The sequence below is a fragment of the Dendronephthya gigantea genome, unplaced genomic scaffold, assembly GCF_004324835.1.
Source record: "Dendronephthya gigantea isolate DGI-Jeju-01 unplaced genomic scaffold, DenGig_1.0 000009F, whole genome shotgun sequence".
Lineage (NCBI taxonomy): Eukaryota > Metazoa > Cnidaria > Anthozoa > Malacalcyonacea > Nephtheidae > Dendronephthya > Dendronephthya gigantea.
The window spans coordinates 3,377,808-3,404,646 of NW_021163019.1; the positions used below are offsets into that span (position 1 = coordinate 3,377,808).

The 26,839-nt window shown below is 36.5% G+C and overlaps 2 protein-coding genes across 2 annotated transcripts; both read left to right on the forward strand.

Annotated features, from left to right (window-relative positions):
* The first annotated feature begins 166 nt into the window (after positions 1-166).
* Positions 167-26,612, forward strand: LOC114517761 (leucine-rich PPR motif-containing protein, mitochondrial-like). Its single transcript, XM_028537575.1, has 35 exons — positions 167-545; positions 872-997; positions 1,111-1,232; positions 1,331-1,389; positions 1,468-1,554; positions 1,651-1,689; positions 1,782-1,869; positions 1,954-2,058; positions 2,167-2,209; positions 2,288-2,442; positions 2,559-2,664; positions 2,740-2,777; positions 2,848-2,917; positions 3,001-3,058; positions 3,165-3,234; positions 3,409-3,502; positions 3,587-3,653; positions 3,741-3,768; positions 3,879-3,915; positions 4,014-4,105; positions 4,291-4,371; positions 4,511-4,576; positions 4,649-4,705; positions 4,826-4,921; positions 5,024-5,076; positions 5,236-5,316; positions 5,388-5,467; positions 5,545-5,637; positions 5,828-5,930; positions 6,028-6,161; positions 6,329-6,450; positions 6,537-6,605; positions 6,857-6,944; positions 7,331-7,488; positions 26,438-26,612. The coding sequence occupies exons 1-35, from the start codon at positions 167-169 to the stop codon at positions 26,444-26,446; spliced, it is 3,153 nt and encodes a 1,050-aa protein (XP_028393376.1). The 3' UTR covers positions 26,447-26,612.
* On the forward strand, positions 16,521-17,917 carry LOC114517765 (forkhead box protein A2-like). Its single transcript, XM_028537583.1, has one exon. The coding sequence runs from the start codon at positions 16,657-16,659 to the stop codon at positions 17,473-17,475; it is 819 nt and encodes a 272-aa protein (XP_028393384.1). The 5' UTR covers positions 16,521-16,656; the 3' UTR covers positions 17,476-17,917.
* Positions 26,613-26,839: the final 227 nt, after the last annotated feature.

Here is a 26,839-nt window from a genome sequence, read left to right on the forward strand (position 1 = left end):
AACATATTTCTCTGAGACTGCAAAACTTTGTTTGGCTAATTTATTCCCGAGAAATCTGAGCAAAACTGGATTTTTTTGACCAAACACATTTAGTTTGTAATCTTGGTATGCCGACCATCCTCCAGTCTCGATATAGAGCTCAGTGGTCCTGAGGAACAAATCCAATATGGCGGCCATCGTGCGACAATGTGCAAGAGTTTCCTTGCGAAGTTTAACTGCGTTATCGTTGCGTTCTTGTCAATCTAAGCCAGCTGTTTTATCTCCATTGTTGAGACGAAACCTTAAAGTTGAATGGAAGGTTGATTTAAGTCCTAAATATTTCTGTAGTTATTCACAAAGTATTGTTGAAGATGGTAACCCGAACTCCGGGACCACAAGTGGTCAGTCAAGGGAAATTGAAGTTGGGACTTTAACAAGCGAAAGCGATGATTCGGAATTGATAAGCGGCTCATCGAATGACCTGCATCGTATATCTCAGCGTCTTGGTTCTGTCAAACATGAAGAAACCTTACTTCAAGCTTTTCAAGTTATTAAGAATGCTGAAGGTAATTATTATTCATATTTTGCAATATTTTTTGATTTTGTATATTGATGTTTGATTTAATACAGTACTTCTATTATCTACTTTTTGTCAGGATACTGTACCAAATACATAAGTCAAATCTCTCTTCATAGTCAGAGACATTGATAGCACAATTACAATTGGGGAGGGTATGGGCTGGCCCAGGGCCATATTGACATTCAACCATGGTCACATTGGCCAATTCTAGGATCTTCAGGAATGACGACAGATTCCTATTTATTTACTTACATGAGAGAAGATTGTGATTTTTTGCATCTCGCTGGAAAAAACCTTTTTCCTGTTATATAGAAAGAGATGTACCACCTTTATTGCTCTATCAATTAATCAGAAACTGTGGAAATCAACTGTTCACCTCCATGCCTAAAAAACGAACGAAACTTGTAAAACGATTCTGGTCAGAACTTAAAGAAAAAGGTATCTTTGCTTTCTTCTTTAAAAAATTACATCTGGAACCAGATTATTTAATTTTATCTGGACAATACTAATGTTGTTTCTGAGTATTTTTTTTAACAAACAATATTTACAAGGTATCCAATTTGATGTGAGTCATTACAATGTATTGCTGTCTGTGTATCTTCAAAATCATCATTCCTTCAGTCCTCTTGAAATCCTGGAAGAGATGAAGAGCAGTAATGTGGAACCAAATCAAGTAAACATTTTTTTCTATTAAATAATTTCTATTAATTTGTTAAAGCCACAGAAATGAATCCATTTTTATTTTGTTATTTATTATTTATTCATTTTCAGACAACCTTGGTGCTATTCATTCAAGCTTTTTGTGAAAAAGGAGATATGGTTGGTTCACTGTAAGTATATGTATTGTGAATATTAGGTTTTAAACCAATTGGAACATATCCACCCTCTTTGTTGTTCGTTATGAATAGTGAAATGTTGGGGATGATGAAAACTTTGGATATTCCAGTCACTGAAGCAGTTTATGCATCACTTATTACTGGTTACAGCCGAAGTGGGTGAGTATTTGCCTGACGGTTTCCAAGCTAGTTGGCATTGTTTATTACAAGACCAATGCTATTATTACAATTGTATTTTTTTTCATTCAATTCCAGTGACATGGAAAGTGCCCTTGGCATCATTGAAACAATGAGGTATGTATGATTGTTTGAAAACTCCAAATTATCCTGTTTTGTTGTTGTAGTTATATATGACCTTCACTGGTGAATTCTTGAACATTATTTAGAGAAAATGGTTTAGAACCAGGCATGGATACCTACATGGCTTTGTTAACTGCATACAGTGAATCTGGGGATCTGGAAAATATAAAGAAGGTTATTTTTCCTACTTAATTTCATCTCAGCCTTCCAGAACTTTTTCAACACAAGTTTGACCTTATCTTGTATGTTGTACTTCAGGTTGTTGCTGAATTAACTGAAAAGAAAGGAATGTTTCCAGCTGGAGTATCAATGGCCATTGTGGAAGCTTTAGCAAGAGCAAAGCATTATAATATTATTCAAGAGGTAGTTCAATGAGAAAAAAACATTGTGTATAGGATGCTGGAAGTTAAAGCTAGTTTTCTAACAACATTTATTTTGTATTTTTAACAATTGAAATAAACTTTTTTTCAGGTTTTGAATGTAATAAACATAAATCAGTCTGTGTTTAACAGTGGTAAGTGGGGAAGTGTATTCAAGTGTTTTTTAAAATTTTCCTGATGTGTCAACTGTTTGTGAATATTTTTTTCTTAAGAATTAATAAACGTCCTGAAGAACTTAATCGCCAGAGGACTTCATGACAATGCTCTGGAATTACTTAAAGTCTTGCCCAGGAATCAAATGGTTAACAGTGAACAAGTTTTTGTGCCAGAAGTAGAGTTTATGAGACAACTGGTTCTGTCAATACAGGTGCAAAAGACCATATATATGCTTCACTTTGTTCCTTGTTGTTAGTTGTTTAAGTTAATCTCTGTGGGTTCGCAATTTATTTTACTGATTATTAGTAAATTATTCTTACATTTAAGGAGCCCAAGTTGTTAGTTTCTATGTTAAAAAAAGTGGATGAGGCTGGAATTTTGAAGTCTCCTTATGAACTGTCTTTAAACTTCAGTTTTGGGAAGCATGACAGAGGTAATATTCTGGATATTTTTTCATTGAATTACCAACCAACAAATGTTCTTATTCTATGATTAAAATTTCTTGCAGCTCTGAGCTTAGCAATAATTGAAGCTATGACTTGGAAGGTATAATTTAAATCCGTCATTCCACCAATAATTTTTTTACACAAATAATCGGAAGGATCTGTTGTTTTAGGGTTTGATAGTTCGCCCACATTATTTCTATCCAATGATGGTTGATGCAATCAAGAATGATGATGGCAAAGGTAATTATTTCAATTTGCAGATATTGCCAGATAAGAAAGATCATTTCTTCATCAATAACTGCTTTTGTCCGCTTCATTTTCAGGTGCATTGGAAACTCTCACATTTATAAGACAGAGAAACTTACGGTTGGATAATAATCTGTAAGTTTTACCATTCATTCTGTTGACACCTTTTACCTGAATCATTGACAACAAAAACAATGTGCAACAACTTTATGCTCTTCATTTCTCATTGACAATTGCACAGAATTTATTATGGAAAGAAAGCTCTTAAATGGGAAAATAAAAGTCCACAAGATGTGATGACATCATTGCAGGTAAAAAATTATGCTTCTTTGATACATTTTGAACAATGAAAATGCAATGAAACCTTCTGCACAACTACATACCATACAGTGTGTAACATGATTGAGAAACAGCAAGATTTTTAAAAAAATGAAAAATTTTGGTCAATGTACAATCAAATAAAGTTCTTCATTTAACGTGTTTAGAATATTGAGGAAGCCTCAATGTCATATCAGAGCAAGGTGACAGCATTGCATCTCTTCACTGATAGACTGGACTTGGAAGGGATTAAGAAGTTGAGTAAGTTTATTTCATCTTAAATTATAATAATCACACACTGCAGAGGAAAAGATTAAACGTGAACCCTGGTTTATCTTGTTGTAGTTGACGCAAGTGGCGATGTTGTCGAGGATGAAGCTCTTGTTCCATGTCTTGAATTGTTGATTAAACGGTTCGCAAAACACAACGAGATTTCAAATCACTTTTAACTATAATCTTTTCATTTCATCCCGAAACTCGATTTTTTCCAATATTTTAGGGACGACAGAGCTGAAGATGCTGTTGAGGTTTGTTATTTTATCATAGTCAAATCTCAGCCACAATTGACTAGACTTTATACTTCATAACCACTTCACGCTTATTTCTTCATGATTTTTTCCTTTCTGTTATATTTCAGGCAATTTTATACGCAGAAAAGAAAGGAATGGATGTTGGTAAGTCCGAGTATAGTTTATTGCTTAGGCTCGGAATTGACGTTGATTTTTTATATCGTTTGGTTCTCACTGGCTTCGGTAATTTATCTTCTTTTTAGAGAACTGTGTGCACACGTTGATCAACAGAATTTCTCGAACAAGAAGCGCCTCTCGTAAACTTATTGGTTTCATGGAAGCGTTGTTTGAAAAGGTTTGTGAAATCATTCGTTCTCTAGTTTGCATTCTGATTGATACAATACACTCTTCGCCTGGCTGTACGAAGTTCAACCTTACCTCAAGTGAATGTGGAGATATTTCTTACCTCCAGTTTAAACTTATCAGACAAGCACTGTTACATTGAATATTTTCACTCGCTCACGCTGGGATCTATTTCAGAATGTAAATGCTGGTTCGAGGGTATTCTCCCGTGTTTTATCAGCTCTCACTAAAGATGACACAACGGATGAATTTTTCGAGGTAAATCTCTCATGAAAATAACTATTTACTGCGAGTATGAGTTGAGAATGACGTACGACGAGGCATCAGAGTCACTTGCTGTGGAGAAAGTAACTTGATTTATTTTCATCTGGTAAAGTTTTCGTTTTTTTTCTTGCAGTTTTTACGCATTTTAAAACGAAATAATGTGGAACCAGATGCGAGCAGTTATCGTGAGATACTGAAGGTACAAATAGTTAAATTATTGAAATATTCGTTAAGATATTTTCATTTAAAATACCTTCATGCTTTGTTGTAGAAATCGTCAAACATGGGGAGGAGAGAAGCTGCAGAATTTGCATTCAATGTAGTAAATGTAAGTTAGATAAGTGTACCGCATTTGAGTTCTCTTCCGGTGAGATTATGCAATGCAATCTTAGATCATCTTTCACGAAGGAATAGGATACAAAATAATAGTTCATTCAATCGCATCCAGGACTCGTTTCCAGACGATCCAGCCGCTTATTCCTATCTTCTCTTGGCGTATGCTAAGAATAACGTTGGAAATCTTGGTTTCACGACTGATTTTAAGGTAGGCATCAATCTTTTCACGATCCATGCAAGGATCGTGGTAATTGACAGTGAATCATACTCATTTATCATAATCTTGATATTCTTTAACGATCCGCTGCAGAACCGAGTGAGAATTACAGCGATTTTTGATGACATGGTTGAAAAGGGTCTTAAGTAAGTTGTTGAGATATTTCATCCCCTCGAGGGCAGCCTGAGTCTTGCCTGAACGCTTGCAATAAGGAGCTTGCTAACGCATAGCTATCCTTGAGTTTTCAGTCCCAGAAACGATGCAGTAGTGGTGTAGTTAACCTGTTTTGTCCATTTCATTCATAGACCGTTCGATGCTGCGGTATCACACGCCATCATTGCTCATTTGATGAAAGGAAACATCGAAATGGCTGACAAAATCAAGGAGTATGTGAACAATTTGATTGGTTGTCGTCGGACCACATGACCTAACCATCTCTCGCATGATTTTCTTTCAGAAAACACGGAACGGGAAGCAGAGCCTTTGTAGTTTATTCTCAGTATCTGAGATTCTTTGCAAAGAAAGGCGATGTTCACAGTAAGTTCCTTGAGTTAAAAATGTCCTCCATATCACCAGGATAAGTTCATCATTTTGAATGTCCTTCTCTCTTCCAGATTCCGAGAGAATTATTGCTGAAATGAAAGAGATGGATAATGAAATGTCCTCTTATACTTATAATTATCTTTTACAAGCTTACAGAAAACATGGTATGCGACCACTGTGTCTATAGTTTCTGTCGACTGTGCACAATGCTATATATCCAATTTCATTTCCAACTATTCCATACATCCCCTCTTCCATCCCTGCATACTTGCATCGAGGGTACAGTAATGCATGAAGGTGTAATGGGGAATTGTCTCAAACGTCAAAAGCTGACAATTCTTTTTTTTTCCTAAGGAAATGTTGAAAAGATCAAGGAACTTCTTCAAGAAATGAAGTCAAAAAACATTGAAAATATATTTTTGAACTACAGCGAGTTAATGATGGCTCAACTGAAGTGGTGGGTATAATATATTCAAGCTTCTATCTGCACATACAGAATTTCAAGTTGTATATGGCATTCCGCTATAAGATCTATTTATTTGCATGTTAATCAGGAGTGATACTGATGGAGCATGGGCGATATACCAGGAAGAATGCAAACCTCTTGAGAAGTTTCCCATTCATTCCTGCTGTGTTCATCTCATGAGGGAACTGGGTTCTAAGAAGGACATCACCAAGTTAGATGAATGTAAGTTGTGGAAGGTTGTATTATGTGTTTACTCCAAGTCCTGGGCATGTGCATGCATGCAGGATCATTGTTTTGAAACTGACATTAATATATATGTTGATATTGATGATTTTGAAACTCGTGAATAACGTGTGTGTGTGTGACTCGTTTGTTTTCTCGTGGTTTAGTCTCAAACGATATCACAAAGTCCAAATCTTTGCCTGAACAAGAAAAGAACAAGATGCGACATGGTTTAGTTGTTGCGTATTTAGATGCTGGTGCCGAAGACAAAGTTGACGAGATTGTTCAAGTGAGTGAACATGGTTGAGCTCGGCTGAAAATCAGGTCGTTTGTCTTTCATGAAACCACTGATATACTTGTGTTCTTATTTTCTAGAAAGATGATTTTAAACACGATTTTTACCATTATAAAGGCATCGCAAGGAACGCTGCGGGTCTGGGCAAGGTGAGCTTAGTTTTTATTGCAAAACTGGCATTTTTAATATGTATAACTTGATCGAAAGTTTGTAACTCTACGTCAGGGCGGTGTGGCATCATAAATGTGTGTCTCGAACTGTCGATCTCCGCATCAAATTCGTTGGGGGTCTGGTGATAGATCCTGAATTTGTTCAACACATACTGGGAACTCTCAAGTCTTTGCAAACAAGAGCTGGGAGAGATTTTCACTGATGAGGATAAAATTTTTGTTTTTTACAGGTTGAATTAATTCGGAGTTTAATCGCGTTCCTCGAGGATCAAGGATTGAAACCAAGAAGCTTATACGAACCTCTTTTATATGCATACGGTAAGAATTTCCTTTTTGATCTGTCGACAAAGAATTTTCTAAAGATCGTCTCAAGAGTGTTTATATGTGAATGAATCCCTTTCCCTCGCATCCAGGATTAAGTCTTGAGGTAGATAGAATAATAACCAATCGTTTGCGTCGCCTCTCAGTTTGAGAACAATAAAACTTTTAGTGTTTGGAACATGGAGTAGGACTTGAAGCGACTGATTTGAAATTATGATGATAAAAATCAAAAATTGGTGCACGAGAGACTCGTGGCACAGAGATGGACGGGCTAACTGGCGGACTGACTGACACACAAGGGATTGTGATCATTGGCAGGGTCTCCGGGTTTTTCTCGTTCACTCGTATTCTCATTTTGTTTTACGTTGTCTACTTCATGACAGGCAAGAAAAACGACATGAATGGTGCCTACGCTCTCAGGGATGAGATCATTGCCAAAGGTGAAGTACAAAGTCCAGTGTTTATCCAGTTGTTTGAAACATTGGCTGAAAAGTGGAAGCAAGATGTGAACACCTCAAAGGATTCCAACCAACCTGAGAACGTGAGTTAATCATTTACTTTGTTTATAAGATATTAGAAACTGCGCTAGAGAAATTGGGTTTTACGACTGAACGACACATGTCTCCCCCATGCAAAAGGGCAATGCATAAAAACTATTCAAGATTTCACTGTTCTGCTTAAATTCCTGCGCGAACTTTGCGATGTTTTAAAAATGGCGGACCGAATAAATTAATTCTGTGCGCTGCGCGATGTATTCGAAATGGCGGCCCGAATGATTTTATCCAGTTAATTTTTTGAGATCAGTACGTACCATTCACATTTTGAAATGATGTAAAAAATGGTGTCCAATGATCCTGATGGCTTGAACGATGTGGAGCTCTGTGCTTTGAATGTGTCGCGTTCTCGTCATGATGATATAACAGCTGGCATGGAAGACATCGAAAGATCAGTGAGGTTAGCTCGAATGTCCGCTGTTCTCTCGGACGAAGACGTAAATCAACTAATGCTCTTTCAAAAGCGTTGTAAACATCACTGGCGATCGCTTTACTTTCAAAAAAATCCTACAAACGTTCAAATTAAAATGAAAGTCCATTTAAGAAAGAGAGGAATGACATATTATGCAGAGGAGTTTTTGGACGATGCCGATGGCAATTGAAAATAAAGTTGAGGAACTTTAAACATCAGAATCGAGGCCTGAAATTCAATCAATAGGACGAAGAACAGTGGACAATGTTTCCTTTTTTCACAGCGCTTTCACGGGGATTTTTTTTGTGGTCTGTCAGCAGAATTTCAAGAATATTATATATTCACATGCATCACTGTATATTAACTGTAAATATTGAATTCGCATTTTTATTAAAAAGAATATATAGGAAATTTGTATAAACTGTATTTATAAAGGAATTTGTAATGATGACACAGTGTATTGTGAAAAGCCATGATAAGAGACCTCTTGCTGGGAGACAACCAACGAAATTACCATATTTTACAGTACAATGATTTAGTTCTCATGAACGTGAGAAAAACATTTTGTAAGAATGAAGAGTAGCTTTCTGCTTCTCTCTTTTAAAAATCTTTGCGTTTTAAAATAAGGCATGACCTTGGTTTAAAATCTTGAGAGAATTGGTAAGATTTTTCGGTACACCAGACAATGAAGACCAGTATATATTTGCGGTCAATCCTTCATACAAGATATAGATTGATATACATAGAATGTATCTTCTTGCTGCCAAAATTGTTTAGTTCAGGTATTTTTTGTAAATTTTTGAAATTTTATTCCAGGCGGTAATCTCTTTGTTACAAGATAAGAATTAAGTGTATTTGATTTATTTTGCCAATTTTTTGTCTGGGTTGGTTCATAAGCTGAGGAAATGATTTCACAAGGCTCAGGTCAAGTTCAACATAAGTTCGTTATGTCAAACAATGAGAAACGGAGAGACAATATCGTTGGGTTTGTTTTTTACTTAAGTATAATCGTAGGCCGATAGGAAATTTCCTTGCAATAATTTAACGTTTAATTTTAATATGAGGTCACGTCTTTGTTCCTGTACCAGGCACTTGAATGCCGGTGGAATATTTAATGCCAAGATAATTACTTTATTTGAACACAGTCTTAATTTCACTGCATGCATGATGTCCCAAAATATGTACTTTCAATTGCATCATTTCAACATTGTCACACCACAAGATGAATGTGTAAACAATAACCATTTTTAATTCATGGTAGGCTGTAATTTCTAATCGCAAAGCATTGCTTTATGGGTAGATTAAGTGAGTATGCAATCATTTTGCACGTGTTCATGTATTTTTTATAAAAGTCGATCTCAAGTTTCGAAATCTTGTACATTGAAACCTAAGATTGACAGCGAGTGAGTCGCTTGGAGCATTAGAAATTTATAAGGACAATATAACAATTGAAATTGGCATTCGTTCAGACAATACAAAGTCATGACCTTGCAACATAGGAAGGAAATTGCGTCATGGTTTTAGGGTGAAACACCTCACCACCGACACCACGCACACTATCAATATGCCCATGTTTGCATGTTGAGTTGTAGTTACATGAAATAGTCACCTCGTGGTTTGCTGGCTGGCATCCTTGCAATTGCATACCTACGATGGTATTCACCAAGTATTTTCAGCGCAATCCATTGCAATTTACTCTTTGAATACCAGCTACTCTGAGCGCTCTCACGTTGAGAAGAACCGACATCACCCAATTACCAAATTATCCTCATCGTAACATTGCAAGCTGTAACAGTTATTTGAAATCAAAGTTCAACTTGATATTTGGTATTTTAAGTCATCGTTTCATTGAATAACTTCATGCACAAGATTAAAAGAATGTAAACACATTTAATTAATTTCATCTGTAAAAACGTTCCTGAATATCCTGTGTGGGGGCGAGACATTGATTTGTTAATTGTCGCTCCGCCTTTGTTTTCTTCACATTTTTGAGGGACCATCTCGAACAACATAAAGCTTTTCGTAGCGACGCGATGGCTGTCAACGCCGCCGTTGAAGGCGTAGACAATTAATGCTGAATGTCAGCATGTTGGAGCAATGCTAGGAAAGATATCAGAAAAAGAAATTTACATGCAGTACTCGAGATATAACTTGAAAAGAGTGCATTACAATAAGCTAGGCAGACCTGTACCAGATATCACCTGACTGAGCTTGTGTTAAAATTGAAAGTCGTCACACTACGCCTTATTTAATTAGCACAAGATTTCCGAGTGAAACTGCATGTAATGACACATTTTAGACGTAGAATTGAATATCTTTGAAAATGCCGCAGCATGCTTTGCAAACAATTATTGTTCAGAGTTACATTGTCATTCATGACTGAGGCATGATGTAAAGCATGCATTTCAGAGATACACTGACGTCCATTTAAAACACTCAACTAAATTGTATATTCTTTCATTCCACTGTATAAATATTTATATCAAAATTGCCCACCGGATACACTCAACTTGTCAAGTCATGGGCAAAGTCCATACTTGAAAAATCATCGTGAAAAATACAAATTTATATTGCTAGAATTCAATCCAGCTTATATCGATGACCCGTGTCATGTGTTCTTATAGGTTTGTCATCACTGATAGTCCAGGAACAGTAATTTTCACAAATATTTATATTCGACATTCAAGATTGACATTGATTTCTCGTAAAGATTTACGCATTTGCAATGTTAAACTATCGTTTTTCATCTCACATGTTTGTGGTTCATGGAGTTTACGTCTTTCTTTGCCACGCTTGCATACATTGTGCGTCAATATTGCTCTATAGTAAACATCGTGGTCATACAGTATAGGAATAAGATAAGCTAAAGTTTGCTAATAGATAATATAACCAGATAAGTCAGGGTTATATCGCTTCATATAAACCGCACTCAAATATTGTCTAGAGGCGCCAGTTTGCTTTGTAGCGTTATTTAATATTTACAACAAGCTTAAGGTAACTTATTGATATAGTTGAGGTAAAACTAAGAAGGGTCATCTCTGATTAGATACTGGTTATTGTACATCTTGCCGACTGATGCCAAGCGAATGTTTGATTTCATCGCAGATATGCGAAATGTAACATACGTGATGAAACAATCGACTCGTTTAGACAAGAGAACGTCAACTTCTATAAAGTTACGTGCTACTAGTGACGTCCAGGCCCCCACGTACGGTTATCGTTCAATACACCACAATTTCTCTTCACTCAAACCTGCACGTTTTGCCACGCTGTATCAGTTTCCTACTAATGAAATGGGAGGTTGAAAACACGCTATAAAATTAAGTTATTTGTAAATTCAGTTTTAGTTCGATGAATTGTTTAAATTAGGCTTGGTTAAGAGTGAGATAGTTACATGCACCAAATAAAACCATCCACTTTCTACCTCAATAAATACATGATTTAGCTAATTTTCTACTAGCTTTTGTCCATTCCAGCATCGCCTCATGATAACTGATAGTTTACAACTGAAACTGCGATCTATCCCAATCATATAAAATGATATTGCTTCATTTGGGAAGAAACGAGGTATTCTCGTTTGATATATGTATTCGTAAGCATTCATTTTGAAGTTCTTAGTGGAACTTCGGACTGTGAAGATATCCCAGTGTGTTCTTCATAACACTAGCTGCTTGTATAAACAAGATGTAACTCTAATATCTGTTGATATTGGTCATGCAGTTTGTTAGTTTAAAATCAAGTCAAAGCAAGGATGCGTGTATATGTTAGTCTGACTCATTATGTGTGGTTAGTTTGTTGCCGTGTTCGGAAAGAGATATTGACTTAGGTAATATTTGCATCTTCCCTAAAACCACACGATGTGAATATTTAATAAGTTTTTAAATGTTTCACGAGATTTCCTCCCCTCAATTCATGCTAATTATTCTTATCCTCCAACGCAAAATCGTCGACTGTTTCAGAAGTATTTAATATGCCGTTCCTTAAACACAATGAAAAATTTGCCGACTAAATATGTCTGTTCATATAACGAGTCATTAAAGTAAACCCGCGGTCCGTGGCAAAGGGGAATGTTTGTTTACCTGGCCTCATGAAAAAATCAAATATTTTCCGTCTTGTTTAAAAATTTCGTTTTGTTTTATTAATCTTTGTTAGCTCTATAAACACTGTCGCCTTTCTGAATTTTTGTTTGAACTTATTTCACAGCGAAAGTTCTTTCAGATCTCACTGTTTGGCAATTTTTTTTCGTTGGTTTTATAATCGTCAAATCCCATTTGTGGTGTTTAATCGTTTCATTAAATTATGCAGTAGTTTGTTATTGTCTTCCCCATAGTAAGCCTCTATCGCACAGCAACAACTATTTAGAAAGAATATGCCTTTGTTAAGCAAGAACCAGAAAAAAATTAAGAGATTTTATTTAATTTTTTTGATCGTATATACGTGCATAAGTCGTTGCTTATCGTTATTATAGTGTCCTTTGATGATGTTTGAAACCGCCCGTAACTGAATTGATATTATCTGCATGTAAACGTTATTTAATACGTGTTTACTAGTATTTTGTTCATTCCCATTCATTTCTAATTTTAAATGATGTTATTGATGCATGTTTTTCTGTGTGCATGAAGACCTTGTGAAATACTTGATTATGTTGTCTGTCAGCGACTGCTGAGACCAGGATGTATGGACTGTGAGCATTACGTTTAAAATAGCCCAGGTTCGTTTATATTGACTATACTTGGAAAAGGCAAAGAAAACATTCGCGTTCTGAGCAAAGATCCTTTGTCCGGCAGAAGTCATTAGAGATGGCAGACCGTCGTTGTTCAAAACGTGCACGAAATGTTTCTTGAGGGTCTTTTTATTACGCGAAGCTATGTTTATATGAAAGTCGGTGCTTTTATGATCTAAACCATTCATTATGACATTATGGCATTCAACGTTGCGCAAACCCTTTTTCGAATTCCATGTCAGTTTTGCGTGGGGGTTAGACTGACGGCAATATACAGCAAAGCAGGTTCTAGTCCAATTTTAGCCTTATATTATGCAAGCTGTCATATCACGTAGCTAGCATTCTAACTTCACGTGGGGGGCACTAAATGGCTTGTGTAAATCTAATGTGTTTGAGCGCTGATGAGTGAATAAAGTTTACACAAGACTGCAGTTAAGTTCTCCCAGTCTGTGGTCGTCTTGGCAAACAACACACAAACGATGTTTATAATTGAAGTAATTAACTTGCGATTTAAACATTTCAATTCTTTCTTGGTCGCCTACCGTTTGGTTATTTTACTGTTTTAATGATGGGTCAATGGTCTCGATGTTTAAATTTCTGTGAGGTTAATTGTGATGCATTTCTCTTCAATGGTTACTGGTGTGTTTGAGATATTGTCACAGATGGTGGTCAAATTTAAAATTAACCATCGTCGAAGTGAAATATTTTTCTGATAATTCCACTTCGTCGTCATTTTCGACACAGGTGCCCTCATGCAAATCAATTCGTGCTTTAACAACATCGTGACGGAAACACGAAGCAACTAAAATAAATGGTAATTTGTATTTTCACGAGAGATCGCATTTCGCAGCGGAAATAGGAAGGCTTGAACGAATAGTTTAAATTAAGCTTTACCGCTTTCGTTGTTATGATTAAAACAATTTGCTTAGAATAACATTAACCTTCTTAGTTACGGCTTTTTACACACAATACCCTGTTACGAAATAAGGAAATTAAAAATCACAAAAGCGCCGTGACAAAGAGTACAATAGAATTTAATAAGCACACTTGACTTAAGACTAACCACGACACATCTCTCGTTTTATTAACTTTCATAATAATGCTTTCATGATTCGATAAATATTGCTATGTAGGATAGAAAGCTTTAGAGAAATCGTTGTGTGTGGGTTACGGTCAAACAAAAAGAAAATATCTTGACAAAAGCTTGTATAGGATTTGCCATGGCTATATATATATATATACGATTATGTTCATATCCGTTTTCTGTTGAAGTTTTTTTCTTGCTTATACTTTCAATGTTTCGAGTTGAAATCTTAGGTTCAATGTAGGACTGAATTCTATCCATTTGAAATGCACATCAGCCGTGAAAATAACCTGCAACAGCCGTGAAGCAAGTGACATAATCTGTCTACTTACGTTCGCTTGAATTGTCAACAAATTCGTGTCTGTTTAACAAGACTTGGGAAGATTGCAAACACATGCATAGATTTGTCTAAACGATTTACGTGCCCATCTATAAATTGAACAAATGTTAGACTACTAATATATGAAACTATGACCGTTCAGTATATGTATATACGTGTGTTTTTGTGTGAACGAGGTCCATGACTTGATCTTTAGTGCATTTGTATTCCTTAACTGATCTCTGTCCCACGATACCTGTCTCCAACTTAAGCAAATGTTAAACTACCAATATTTAAGGCTTTATGGCATTTCTGTAAACTGGATTATTGATACATACATATTGCTAGTATTATGTACAAAGTAAACCAGTAAATATATTGATGTCTCAGGATTTACAGACCATGTATTTTATAGCTTGAGCAAATGTTAGACAACCCATATGTAAAGCTTTAGCAGTTCAGCAAACTTTCATATTGATACATGTATATATTTACTACTATATGCACAGTCCAAACTATAGCTGTATAGTTAAGCTAAACTGCGTGGTAGTATTTCCCTTTGTGTTAAAGTTGTAATATTTTGGTTTCCCAGTGTTCATGACACAAAGAAAAGCGTTACATTCACTGTTTCGACTGAATATCAATTAATTTAACGGGCTGCAGCTCTATTGTTGAGCTCAGAAATATGCTACGTTAATGTACTACGGAGAGGGAATGAACATGGTTGTCCCATGCGAAGATATCAGCTTAAATTAACACTTCAGTAAAACAGAGCTTGATTTGATGTGTGTATCTGGTTTTGGTTTTTGTTCTGTTAATCGTCGTTTTGTTTTAGCGCTGCAGGTGTACTTTTTCACAAGGAAACGAGCTCAAACAAGCTTTAATTGTGCCCTAGTTGTCCACCAATATCTCTGTGCGCTGGTTGGATAAAGGATAGAGCCGAGAAACGCAGCACACCAATTGCAATTGAGAACAATAATTGCGAAATTATACAGCTGCTTACATACATAATAAGAAGAGCTATGATTGACGTCTCAAAACTCGTTAATTAATTGTACATTCCCCGGAAATGAAGATTATTCAAGTCATTGCTTCGACTTCACCACTCCTATACCGCTTCGTTGCCAAACCACGCACGAGTCAAATGATTGAAGCTTGCTTATCGCAAGCATTTCAACCCTCCATACGAGACACGTGCACCTAATTTCCTATCCGTTTACGCTTGACAGAAGTGAAGTGTCGCATTTGGCATTAAAATGGTAATACCTATGATAGGAACGGACAATATTTACTACGAAAGAACACATTTAAGTTGATCGCAAAACATTTATAGCTTTTTCGTAAACAAATTAACAACCAACTGCTTTTGATACTTGAGTCAACTACGAATAACCAGTTTCAACTATAACTTTCAATTTCTCATCAGGCGCCGCTAATCTCGTATTACAAGGAGACCTTTTTAGTTTAAGTTCCGCTCACAGCCTTTGGTATGAAAATCCAATTATAATTTTCCTTTTCCAGTAATTTACTTCGCTTCCTTAGTTACCCACACACACCGCGGATTGCTTTCGCGTGGTTTTTTGAACTCTGCGTTTAACAAAGAAACATTGCGCAAAGCTGCAGCGAACGATAAGAAATTCATCTCAGCGATTGTATGACAGAATGACTTGGCTGGGTTATTTGTTATGTAAATTTAAAGTCTTTGCGACAATAAACAGTGCCAAGTTACAACTAGACAACTGAAAAATGCTGGCCAAATCAACCTCATGATGAAATCACAACAGCCAAAATTGCAGATTTTCATAGAGGATGGGGGACTCGTACAGTTTGAAACGGGTGTCAAAAATTATTAATTAATGCAGGTACCTTGGTGCGACGCGGAGTGGAAGTACAAATAGTTTACAAACAGGTTTCCGATCATATTTATAAGAAAAGTGCGTAAATAACTGATAAACCCTGATAAGTCTGTAGGAAAAAGGTTTTCAACAGAGAACAGTGCACAATATCTGTTAGTTTTGTCGCCTTCTGTAGGAACACTTCAATAACTTCCTCTTACAGTAACACTTGGAATAACCTCAACTGAGTTCAAGAGTAGCGCAGAGCCGATAGATTGACCCTGTATAAATATGACTTGGTGTTGAGGTATAATTTCTAGAGGTCAGCCTCTCGACAGATTAAATATCCATTGGCTTACGATAACAGTTTATTTTCGTGCAAAGTCCTGCTAATTATCCACAGTGTTGATTTGTAGTGTTTCCCAAAGCTCTCGTGACTTAATGTGTGAGATCATTTAAGTTCTCTATTTTCGCCGTTGCTACATATATTCGCAAACCATATTTTCTGATAGACGTTTGATAATGTGGCTTTGGATATTTTAATAAAATGTTTCACCGCGGGTGGCGTGATGTGTCAATAAACGGCAACGCAGTTCGTAGTTCTTTGTGTTCGACAATAAAGGGGGTGTGGCTTATCGACGTTGGTGTTTATCGTTTGGGGTACTAAAACTGAAATTGCTCCAAGGAAGTGCGCGTAGAAAGCGTTGATCGTCGAGCGTGTTAGAGCTAAGAGAAGCTAAGAGCGGCGGGGGTAGATAGTTCAAAATATCAAATCGTACAAGATGATGGAACAAGTGCTGGCTCAGGATTTTGTCACGGATCCACTAGATCCTAAGACGCGGCAAGTCAAAGATAAAGAAAAATCCTTGTCTTCAAGACGGAATTTTACTCACGCGAAGCCGCCGTATAGCTACATTAGCTTAATAACTATGGCCATCCAGCAAAGTCCTAACAAGATGCTAACTTTAAGCGAAATTTATCAATTTATCATGGACTTATTTCCCTACTACAGATCAAATCAACAACGGTGGCAGAATTCGATACGACACAGCTTATCGTTCAATGATTGTTTTGTCAAAGTGCCTCGCTCTCCTGATCGACCTGGAAAAGGTTCATATTGGACCTTGCATCCTGACTGTGGAAATATGTTTGAAAATGGTTGTTATTTGCGCCGGCAGAAACGTTTCAAAGCCGACAAAAAGCCGAATTTAAGTCATCTTGTGAAGCCTGGTCCGTATGTCCCTGGTGTTCCTAAAGTACAAGGTGGAAAGAGTTTCGCCACACCGTCATTCTTAGCGCCAACCCATTACGCTGGATTTAGACCCGGTTTCAATCATCCTTTTGCAATAAAAAACATCATCGCAGACCACGAAATGGAGTTCCGAGGCTACGATGGGATGCATTTCAATCCATATCACACAAGCTCCCTATCTACACCACCTCCTGTGCCGGCTATGAGTCCTATGTCTTCATTCGGTTTGCCGAAAACCTCTCTCGAACCGCCATCTCTGATGACAACCGAAGCAAATCTCAATCCTTATTATCCCTCTTGTGGCTATATCAATACATCCTCGAGCTGTTCCTTGTCTGGTTATTCATAAACATCCTTAAAACTTTAAATTTGAAACGTAATTTCGACCACTAATCCTGAATAGAATCGTCAATTTATGAGCTCGCCTGCGAAGGAACATGCATTTAACCTCGATTGAACTCAAAGAAGAAAGTTGATACGAACTCAAATGTCTTGTATTAAAGCGATCTGAACGTTATAAATTTGTTTGTAATATAATATTAGAAATGTCCAGCAAGTTTAGTTTGTAAATTTGTGTAAATTCGATGGGAAAATTGCGCTCGAATGGAGCAGGGAGATATTATGATAGCTTAATGGCTGCCAAAATTGTTGTATCTTTGGTGCAAGTTTTGATATGTACAGTGCATGTGTGTGTATTTATTTTCCTTATTGTATTTATAGATTACGCCTTACGTTATTCAATCCTTAAAAACATTATTGACACGATCGGAATAAATGTTGTTTGAAATGGACTTGACTTGTTTTCTTTCCTTGACAGCATTGCCTTGTAGGCGCGCGTTTATACCTTGCAGTATATGCCATATAGTCATCTCAACATCGCCTATACTATAGAACCAAAGCCACTCATCACGCGCGCTAGCTGCTATTTACCTCAGCATTCTGCAGTGGAAATTAGAAAAACTATCAGTACCTTTTAGCGTGAAATATCGTAATCATTGGGCCAAACCTTCCCTTAATTATTACGATCAATACGAGTTTTTGTTTCTGCAGTAAATGTTTCGTACAATTATTCGTATTCCTGAGTCAGTTTGAGGTGGCGAATGGGGTATCCGGCTACCCAACACCCATGTAGGAAACGCTGGAATGTCTTTGTTGATAACGAGCGTTATTTCAAAATATGACCAACAAATGTGCCCATGTTTTAGGGCTTTTTTTCTGTAATATTTGCAAAGGTTTTGAGCAATGGCCGAGGTAAATATAGGATCAAACAAATCATTTAATGTTCCATTCGGGCGGTCGAGCTCTGTAAATAGCGGTAACATAGTGCTTTCAGACACACATGATTCGCTAACTTGCTGAGAACACATTAAATAAAGTACGTAACAATCACTTTGCCATATGTTTAGAGTTTAAGACAACGTGTTCACGACACCAAATTCGTGTTGATGTGAGACTTTATGGAGGTTAAATTTCTGTAAACATCCGTATCAACGGCTTGCGAGCTCTCAAACGTCTCACATTTCGCTTATGATGAACGGAAGAGATTGCATCTTCCATGCTTTGGGCTTCTTTTGTGAGTTTAGTAACAATGTACAACCCTTTTGGCATTTATGCGACACGTCATGGCAAAATAGACAGGACATTTTGAAAGTTCTCGGGACAAGAGCTGAGTATAAAATGTTTTCGCGTTCATGCGCTAATAGAATTATTATATTTAAAGCTTTAGGACAGAATGTATTGCATGTATTTTAATCAGAACTTTGTGCAATACTTCGAAATGTAGCTGTTCCTCGCTTTGTGGTTTCAAAAGATTTTTATACATGTTGCGAAATTCTAGAATGGGTCGCCCACTAATTTTTTCCTCCCAGTTCTTATTAAGTAGATGAAGTGTTTTTCATACCGAATAAGGCGTAAGGAAAAACACACTTCTTGCTGTGGTAAAGAAGCATGATTTCCACATGATTTAGAGGTAAAAAAAGTGTTTATTTAGAGTAAAATTAAAAGCAAGTTGTGAGTCCTAAAACCGTGTAATGTACACAAACAATGGACCTTGCATTCATACCAAATATAACCTTTACAACACATATATGTCCATCGTCATAGCTTGAAATACGACAATCATGAACGTTTAAAGGTAGAAAGCTTTCAGTGTGTAGCTAGAATTCTAGATAGACCTCGGCGCTTGCCTGAATCATGAGTTGCATGTTGAAGTGTTTTGATATGGAAAGCCTCTAAAATACACAAACTGCCACGAAGCGGTTCAAATCGCGTGACAATAATATCATTAACTGTCGGTTTCTCTCTCTTAAAGAAACTATCGCAGTTATAGACGCTAACTATCGGTTAGTCCCATCAATTAGCGGTCTTTTGCACGGCCTAATACACGTCTTCCTGTATTTTATCGTCTTTTTCTCCAACCTTACTTAAGATACACGCGGTCCAAGGCGCCATTTTTGTCCTTTGTTCATCTCATGCAGCCAAAATCGTTAATCCCTCACTCAGGAAGTTTATTTTGCTTTTAAAACACGAAGCGAAGTGAATTGTACCTTTGAAGATTCAGCCTTTTAGATTAAGGTTTTCAACCAAGAACAATTTTCACAGAGATTTCATCACAAGATATTATTCTAGCTTTCCTTCCTCTCATTATATGCTAAATTTCCTCAAAGCACTGTGTATACACAACTTGTTGAATACTTTAAACGGTTAAACATTGTCCATCTCGCCTGAAATTTGAGAAGGCACATAATACTGCAATGTTTTTTACCAAATAGAAGCATTCGCCCTCCACCTGAGTTTTTAAAATGCAGTGAAAACGATAGTTTTATTGACATGTTCTTAAAAGGAAATAAAAAGGCGAGGCAATCCCTTTGGACGGTGGTCAATACTGACCTGGGGAATATTCTCGCTTAAATCTTGTAGTGTTTAGCTTAACTTTGATAGTCAGACACCCTTGACATGTGTTGTTTTAGCCAACCATGTGTTTCTGAATTTTTCTACTGCATGCATGCATGTTCAGGTGAAATTGCAATGGCGTCTTTATGTGTCATTTTAATGTTAACATATAGCTCCTCGCACTTGCAAAATTTTGAGAATACGATACAATTCTTTCAAAAAAAGGTCATTTGTCTAGTTTAGGTAGGGTACGATGCTAAAAATTAGTTGAATAGAAAAATTCACCAAGAAATCTGCATATAAGGTGTTGGATTACAACAACAGCCTTGAAAAGAAAACAGTTTTAATACTTGTCGCCATGTTCGTTATTAATTTTGGGGGGAAATGTGAAATACCCTTGGTATTGAAGCATATAAGCGTATATATATTTATTTATTCAACTGTACAAGGAATAGTTTTTGTGTTTCTCGTTCAGGTATCTGATAGTTTTGAAGACGTGACCATGCAAATGTTTTTGATTTAGTAGGAAGCTATTTAGATTGAAAGCTCTTGAGTAATTAATTTCAGCCAGTTAATCTTTTCGCATTTTTATTTTCTCATTCGAATTACCTGTTTCCTGAACTTACAAAGAGTTCTCTATTAAGCTTAAGGAAAAGCTTAATTGCAATTAAATGGCGTTTGCCTTGCATTTTCTTTGCATCCCGACTAGGAATATGGTTTAAAGATGTCGGTAATGAATAAAGTATAGAGTGTTTTCATTTCGCTTAGCCATATTGTTAGCGGAGTTATAGACCACCCAAGCTGTGATTGGCAAATTTACCATTTCCGTTGTACAAACAGAGGAAGACTATTCTATATATACAGATTCTATCTTGACACTATAAAGAAAAGAGAAAATTGTAGGTTTTGAAGTAATATATTTTGAATTTATTCAACTGGTTGAAGACAAAACGGATGTAGATATTGTTACCGTAGGTTTTTTGGCGAGCAGTTGATTTTGTAACGTTCTACAGAGCCATAGCTTTTTTAAAAGAAAGCTCACGGGAAAATTGTATACCGAGATTGGCTTACAAAGTTTGGTTGAAGTAAAATACATATATAAATGTTTGCAAAGTACGAAACTGTTTAGCTCATTGAAATGAGTTATGTTATGTTTGCCCAGGACCCGCAAGGGTCGAGTAAACATCCAGAGATAGATAGATAAACTAAAATAACACGAAATGAAATGATTCTAGCCCATCAAATCACGATGCGTGAGGTTACATAAACCAAAATGGCTGTTTCTTGTTCTATATGTATTGCACTACCATTTCTCCGACACGATTGCCCATCTAGTGAAGTGGTAAAGTTTGTGTACCGAGGTCGACTAATTCCGTTATGTTTTCTCAGTATTCGATGGCTAAATACTAAACTAATCTTGTTAGATCTCTAAACGTTTGCAGAGTTAAGGAGCAACGTGTCGTCCTAGAAAAAGCGACAGATTAGTTGTCAACGCTTCCTAGCGTTGCTTGATGTTCAACAGATGTTCCTTTGATCTATGAACATGGGCGTGACGAGTCTGGCTTATTGAATAGTTACTATCCTTGGACATTTCGCAAACTTCAGCTATTCCATTAGTTGTAGGAGGCCTGCTTGGAATCGAAACTTCAGGAAGTTTAGAATATGAATGACCTTAAGTTAATGTCGCTATCATGAACCTTGAGCCGTTTGCCAAGTGCATGCATGCTTCATACTGTTGTTAGTTTCCCTGAAGCAAAGCGAAACTCTAGAGCTATAGGTGTATTTTGGTTCTATCGAAACCAGATCAAATCCCTCTAATGGGGTCACGAAGCTTAGGTATAAATTTACAATATTGTGAGTACTTTGTGTAGGGATTAAACCAAGGGTCTGTAAATCATCATCATCACTTGACATATAACCGCTCATGAATCAAGATATGACCCGAATATTTTCTACAAACGAATCTTTCTTTCAAACTCAATTTAGCCTAAATTTTTCATAGAGCTTTCACTCAAAATTTGCTCGTTCAAATGTAAACTCTGCGAAACAAACAAATGGTTATTGATATACGCGTTTACCACATCTTAAATTTGGATAATATTTACATCATTATTAACAGTGAATTTCGCAAGTATAACATTCACATTAGGATTATAGCATTCGGAGGGTTTGTAGGGGTTTCATGCATTTTGTCAACAATTACAATGAGATAGGGTCTGAAAAAACAGGTGAAATTTTATTCAAGTCTTGAACTCCAGTTTTTAGTAAGAGGGTCCCATTAAAGACCGCGTCTTCTTGTAGTGCAATGTAACGCAGTTGTCAAAATGGAGAACTTTCTGAAATAATTGTGGTTCTCTATTTATTCAAGATGCAAGCATGCTCTTGTCTGATTAATTTCACTTTGTCATATGTGAAAAGACATCGCAACTGCAGGTAGTCCCATTTTTTCTGTAGTATAGTTCTATAAAGCCTAATGTAGATCTCTGAGTCACAAGACCCCATTCTCAGACTCAAAGTAATAAAGGCAATATACTAGATTTAATTAGAAATGCATCTAATTTCCCATGCCAAGAACATGTCACATCTAGTTTGTATTATATATTTTAATGAAAAATATTTTCGTTTAACTGAGCCCCATAACTTTCATTATAGCCATGCGATGATTGAGTTTCAGAGTACAGTAATTTTTTATCCTAGATACTCTCATAAATGTATTTTTGCACTTTCGACAAAGCAATTTCCCATTTCGTTTGTATGCAGAATTTTAATGGCTGAAAGAATTTTTCATCCCTCTGTAAACACAATGACATGTGAAGATTGTTGATCGATTATTATTCAAACACGACGCGGCTTAATGGATATATTTCGCTGGCTTTTGTGAGCTAAAATTAAAAGCAATGAAACATGAGGACGCGCTAACGTCTCCGCTTTTTACTGTTTGGTTGAGAATCTAGACACAGTGATAAGTGTCTAACGTTCATTTCTTTGAACATTTTCTTGAAACAATCTAACAACTTTCCCTCGTATATTTGCATATATTCATCTAAAATGAACAAAAGCGACGTTCTCTTGTCTCTCCACCAGTTCTGCCAGGAATTTCTTGGATGACTCCTTCATTGTTGCTTCTCAACGAAGCTGGACTTTGATAGAATAAGGTGTAAGATTATTTAGATCACTTGTTGTCACGTGTTATACATAAAGCATGTACAGTACCTAAGAAACTGAACAATAGAAGTAATCTTATGATATTAAACCCCCCAACAGTGCTTGGCATACACTCTTTTTCACAAGTCTTTGGATTATAAATTCAAAATTTGTTCATTTCGTTCGCGAATTCCGGGATATTTTTAAAGCAAACTCCGCATTGAATGCACTAAATACGCGCAGTCAATATCTGCCTTGCCATAAATACATAGTTTATCTTTCTTGTTTGAACAGAAATTTGGATACGTTTGAGTTTACTTAAGTGCTGTATGGTTTTACCCTGCTAGCTTCGAGGTCGATGGCCTCTCTTTGGACATTAGATAGCGACGCAAATTATACTTTGGGACGCACAGCTGTTTTTGGTTGCGACTAGAACAGAATATTTAATATCGATGTCTAATTACGCTTATGACAATATCTATTTTCACTCTTCGAAATTATTCCCAAAAAGAAATCATTTTATGTGGATGATATGTAGTTATTTCGGCGCTGAATGATGGCTGAGTAAAATGCTGTATAATATTCTCATTCCTAATACACAAAACCTTGTGATAAGACGTGCGTTGTTATTTTTTTTGGTTTATACTCTGTGTTTGTTTTTCATCAAAACTCACTTCTTTGCTATCGTCTGTATTAGCACTGATCGTATAGTGTGGTTTTTTTGATCTAATATTGACAGAGAATTGAGGCAATGCGAAATTAGTTTGTTCATTTTCTTTATAAATTGTATATTATACATGAGCTATATGCGTGCTACGAACATCTTGTGTTTCATCTCCCATGTCATATTTGTCCCTGTAAAATACATAATTACTGTAAAAAAGATGTTTTTCTAAGCAGTTATCGCATTTATACATGTGCAAAGTCATGGCAAGTTTCATCAGTCATCTGGCCGAGGGAGACGAGTGATATTAATAATATCTTATCAAACAATTGCTAACAAACGTAATTCTTCTTAAACAGACATTTTTCTCCTTGTTATTATTTCTGCTACCCAGCCTTGCATGAGTGACTTCGCGATAAAGAAGCAAGTATGCTTTAAAGAAGAGCATCTGGTGTTTCTTTTCACTACAGCAATATTCTGATGCCCATGGCAATTGCAACCATATTTCACCTAAAGGAAAGAATGAAAAACTGTAATACTTCATTTCCTGCCTACATGATGTGGCAATGAGCACGAGTATCTTATCGTGTCGCAACATGCATGCACTAAGCTATTTTAACAGCAAAACTTTAGGTCACCCTGTACATATTGCCATTCATTATTCCCAGACTCTGTCTGGCTTTTCTAAAGATAACCCAGCGACTTCTATCTTAAAATTCTCTAATTGTACTACCAGATGAACTTATTTTCTAAACTGATTATGCATTATATGAAAACTCATGAATGTTTTCAGCGCAATTTTCTTTCACTAGTTTCCGCAAAACCTGTTATTAAATATTCAGGTCCCGTAATGAAACATGACAGAGCAAATCCAAATACGATCTGAAATGAATATTAAATATTCATAAACACTGCTTGAAAACGGTCCTGAAAATTTCAAATTCTTTCTAGTCTTGCTGAGGCTGCAATGTCCTGTGTTACGTTGCATTTGAAATCGTATCGACGCAGTTTGGTTCGCTCACGTATTTTACTTTCGTTTAGGAAAAGTTAATAAAAATAACAATTAAGGATAAGTTGTGTACCCAGCTTGTCTTGTCTCGTTCAGAAAAGGTTTTTTCAATTATTTCTTCCAACTTTGATTGACAGGTTGATAATGGCGAGGATTAAGGCAATATGAGAAGTCATTGCATGCCATTAAAATTAACAACAACCCACCAGTTCTTTATTTAAAATTAGGCCCTTTCTGGGTGGCTCTATCTGTGTTCAACTTTACGAAAGATCCTGTAAAGATAACCTATTTTCTACCTGAAAGTACGGATCATCTCTTATTGTCCAGTGTTACTGCAGAAAGAAACTCTGTTTATACTGCATGGATAGCTCTATCAGTTCTAAACTGTTTTCGCTATAGAGCTCTAGTAGTAAAGATCAGGAGGAAACCTAAACTAAACTAACTTCATACTGCTTGTAAACTGTTCTTCCCAAAAGTCAGGTAAACACCTTTGTTTATCCTGTGTTGCTCAGGAGGAAACAAATGAAACCGAAGTAAACGTTTGGTAAATGATTGATCAGCATTACGCATATTAGGGTTTAACGCGCAGGATATTGTCATCCCGTTCCGGGATAATCATTTGGAGGTAGACCCACGTTCTTTTTTATGTCGCATTGTCTTCGTGAGTGAAAGACAGCTGGGTCTGGGATTGAAGTAATGACACTCTTCTCCTCAAATTCCCTGGAAACGAGGTTGTTTGTGTTTGCGGCCGCATGATTAAATTCATATATTATATTTCAAGACCTGTTTTGGACCTCTACAATCCTCCAGAGCTCATATTCATGGTTTTCAATCTAGCGGTGTACCCAAGTCTAAACTTACTCTGCACAATCAGATGTCTTAGCTCAATATTTGAATTTAATCCACAAATTGTATACCTCTCACAAACAGCAAAATTTGTTCTAAAATTAGTCCGTTTGCCCTAAGAGTCGCTTCCATATTTCTAAGCAAGGATTAATGGGGCATTAGCATCGCTTGCAGTTCAATTGTCGTGGGATTAGTTGAAGCTCTAAGCTTAAATTAAAATATATCATGCGTGCAATGCGCCCTGGCAAATTGAACGATTTTCCCAGCTCTCGTGTCAAATACACGTCTTTGCTTGCGAGGTGGAATACACAAGCCTCTTGAATTTTAACTACTGGCGAACATAGCCGAGAAAAAGCCTGCACGTAGCGTAGAGACATTGAAACATGTTACATTAATAAATCCGAGACACTTGCGGCAATCCTGAATGTCAGTTAAAAACTGACAAAATGCATTGAATGTCGCAACCTGTTAACACACGCTGTGCGTTATACTACCTTGTTGAACATATTTTGTCCCCTACTTAATGTGATAACAGGATATCGGTTTTGTACTTGTTCATTGATGATATTTTACCAAGCAATAGATTATCATCTCCCCAGTTTGGCTTTCATTCAGGAAGAGGAGTCTGCTCTTGACCGATCTTCATCGCTCGGAAGAAGCCGGAATATCTCGCTCCCACGTCGCATGAATATAGGAAGTTAGGAGAGGATAAGAGTATTTCAGTATTTTTCTTTTAAAGTTTTCCTTATTTTGCAGGTTAATTGATGAGGCTTTTTGGTGATTATCTTCATTGGAAGTTGGAACATTAACAGCGCAGGTACCCCATATGTTGCGTCAATTCCTCAAAGGATTCTTTTATGAACCATGAATTGTTTATCATTGTCAACCTACCAGTATTTTGAAAAGCCTTTACGATAGAGCCCAGAACAATATGCATGTAAGAGAATAATATTTGGTATGCTCCATTAAAAACTGGGTGAAAATGCAGGAATTTGCGCAAGGTATGATACAAGTATGATTGTGTGAATCAAGTGTGAATCAAGTGTCACGAGGTCTTGACTGGTTTTCAAATCTTTTACAACTCTGGTTGCATACCAGAGACAGATTGTTTGAAAGGCATCAACGTTAGTTTTTTAAAAAAACGTCAGTTCCTGGCAA

Bases quoted from the DNA above. Each gene is read 5' to 3' on its own strand.
- LOC114517761 (XM_028537575.1), top strand. From the start codon at position 167: ATGGCGGCCATCGTGCGACAATGTGCAAGAGTTTCCTTGCGAAGTTTA. The intron at 4,577-4,648 runs GTACAAATAGTT...GCTTTGTTGTAG, and splicing joins GTTATCGTGAGATACTGAAG to AAATCGTCAAACATGGGGAG. The intron at 5,077-5,235 runs GTAAGTTGTTGA...TTTCATTCATAG, and splicing joins ATGGTTGAAAAGGGTCTTAA to ACCGTTCGATGCTGCGGTAT.
- LOC114517765 (XM_028537583.1), top strand. From the start codon at position 16,657: ATGATGGAACAAGTGCTGGCTCAGGATTTTGTCACGGATCCACTAGAT.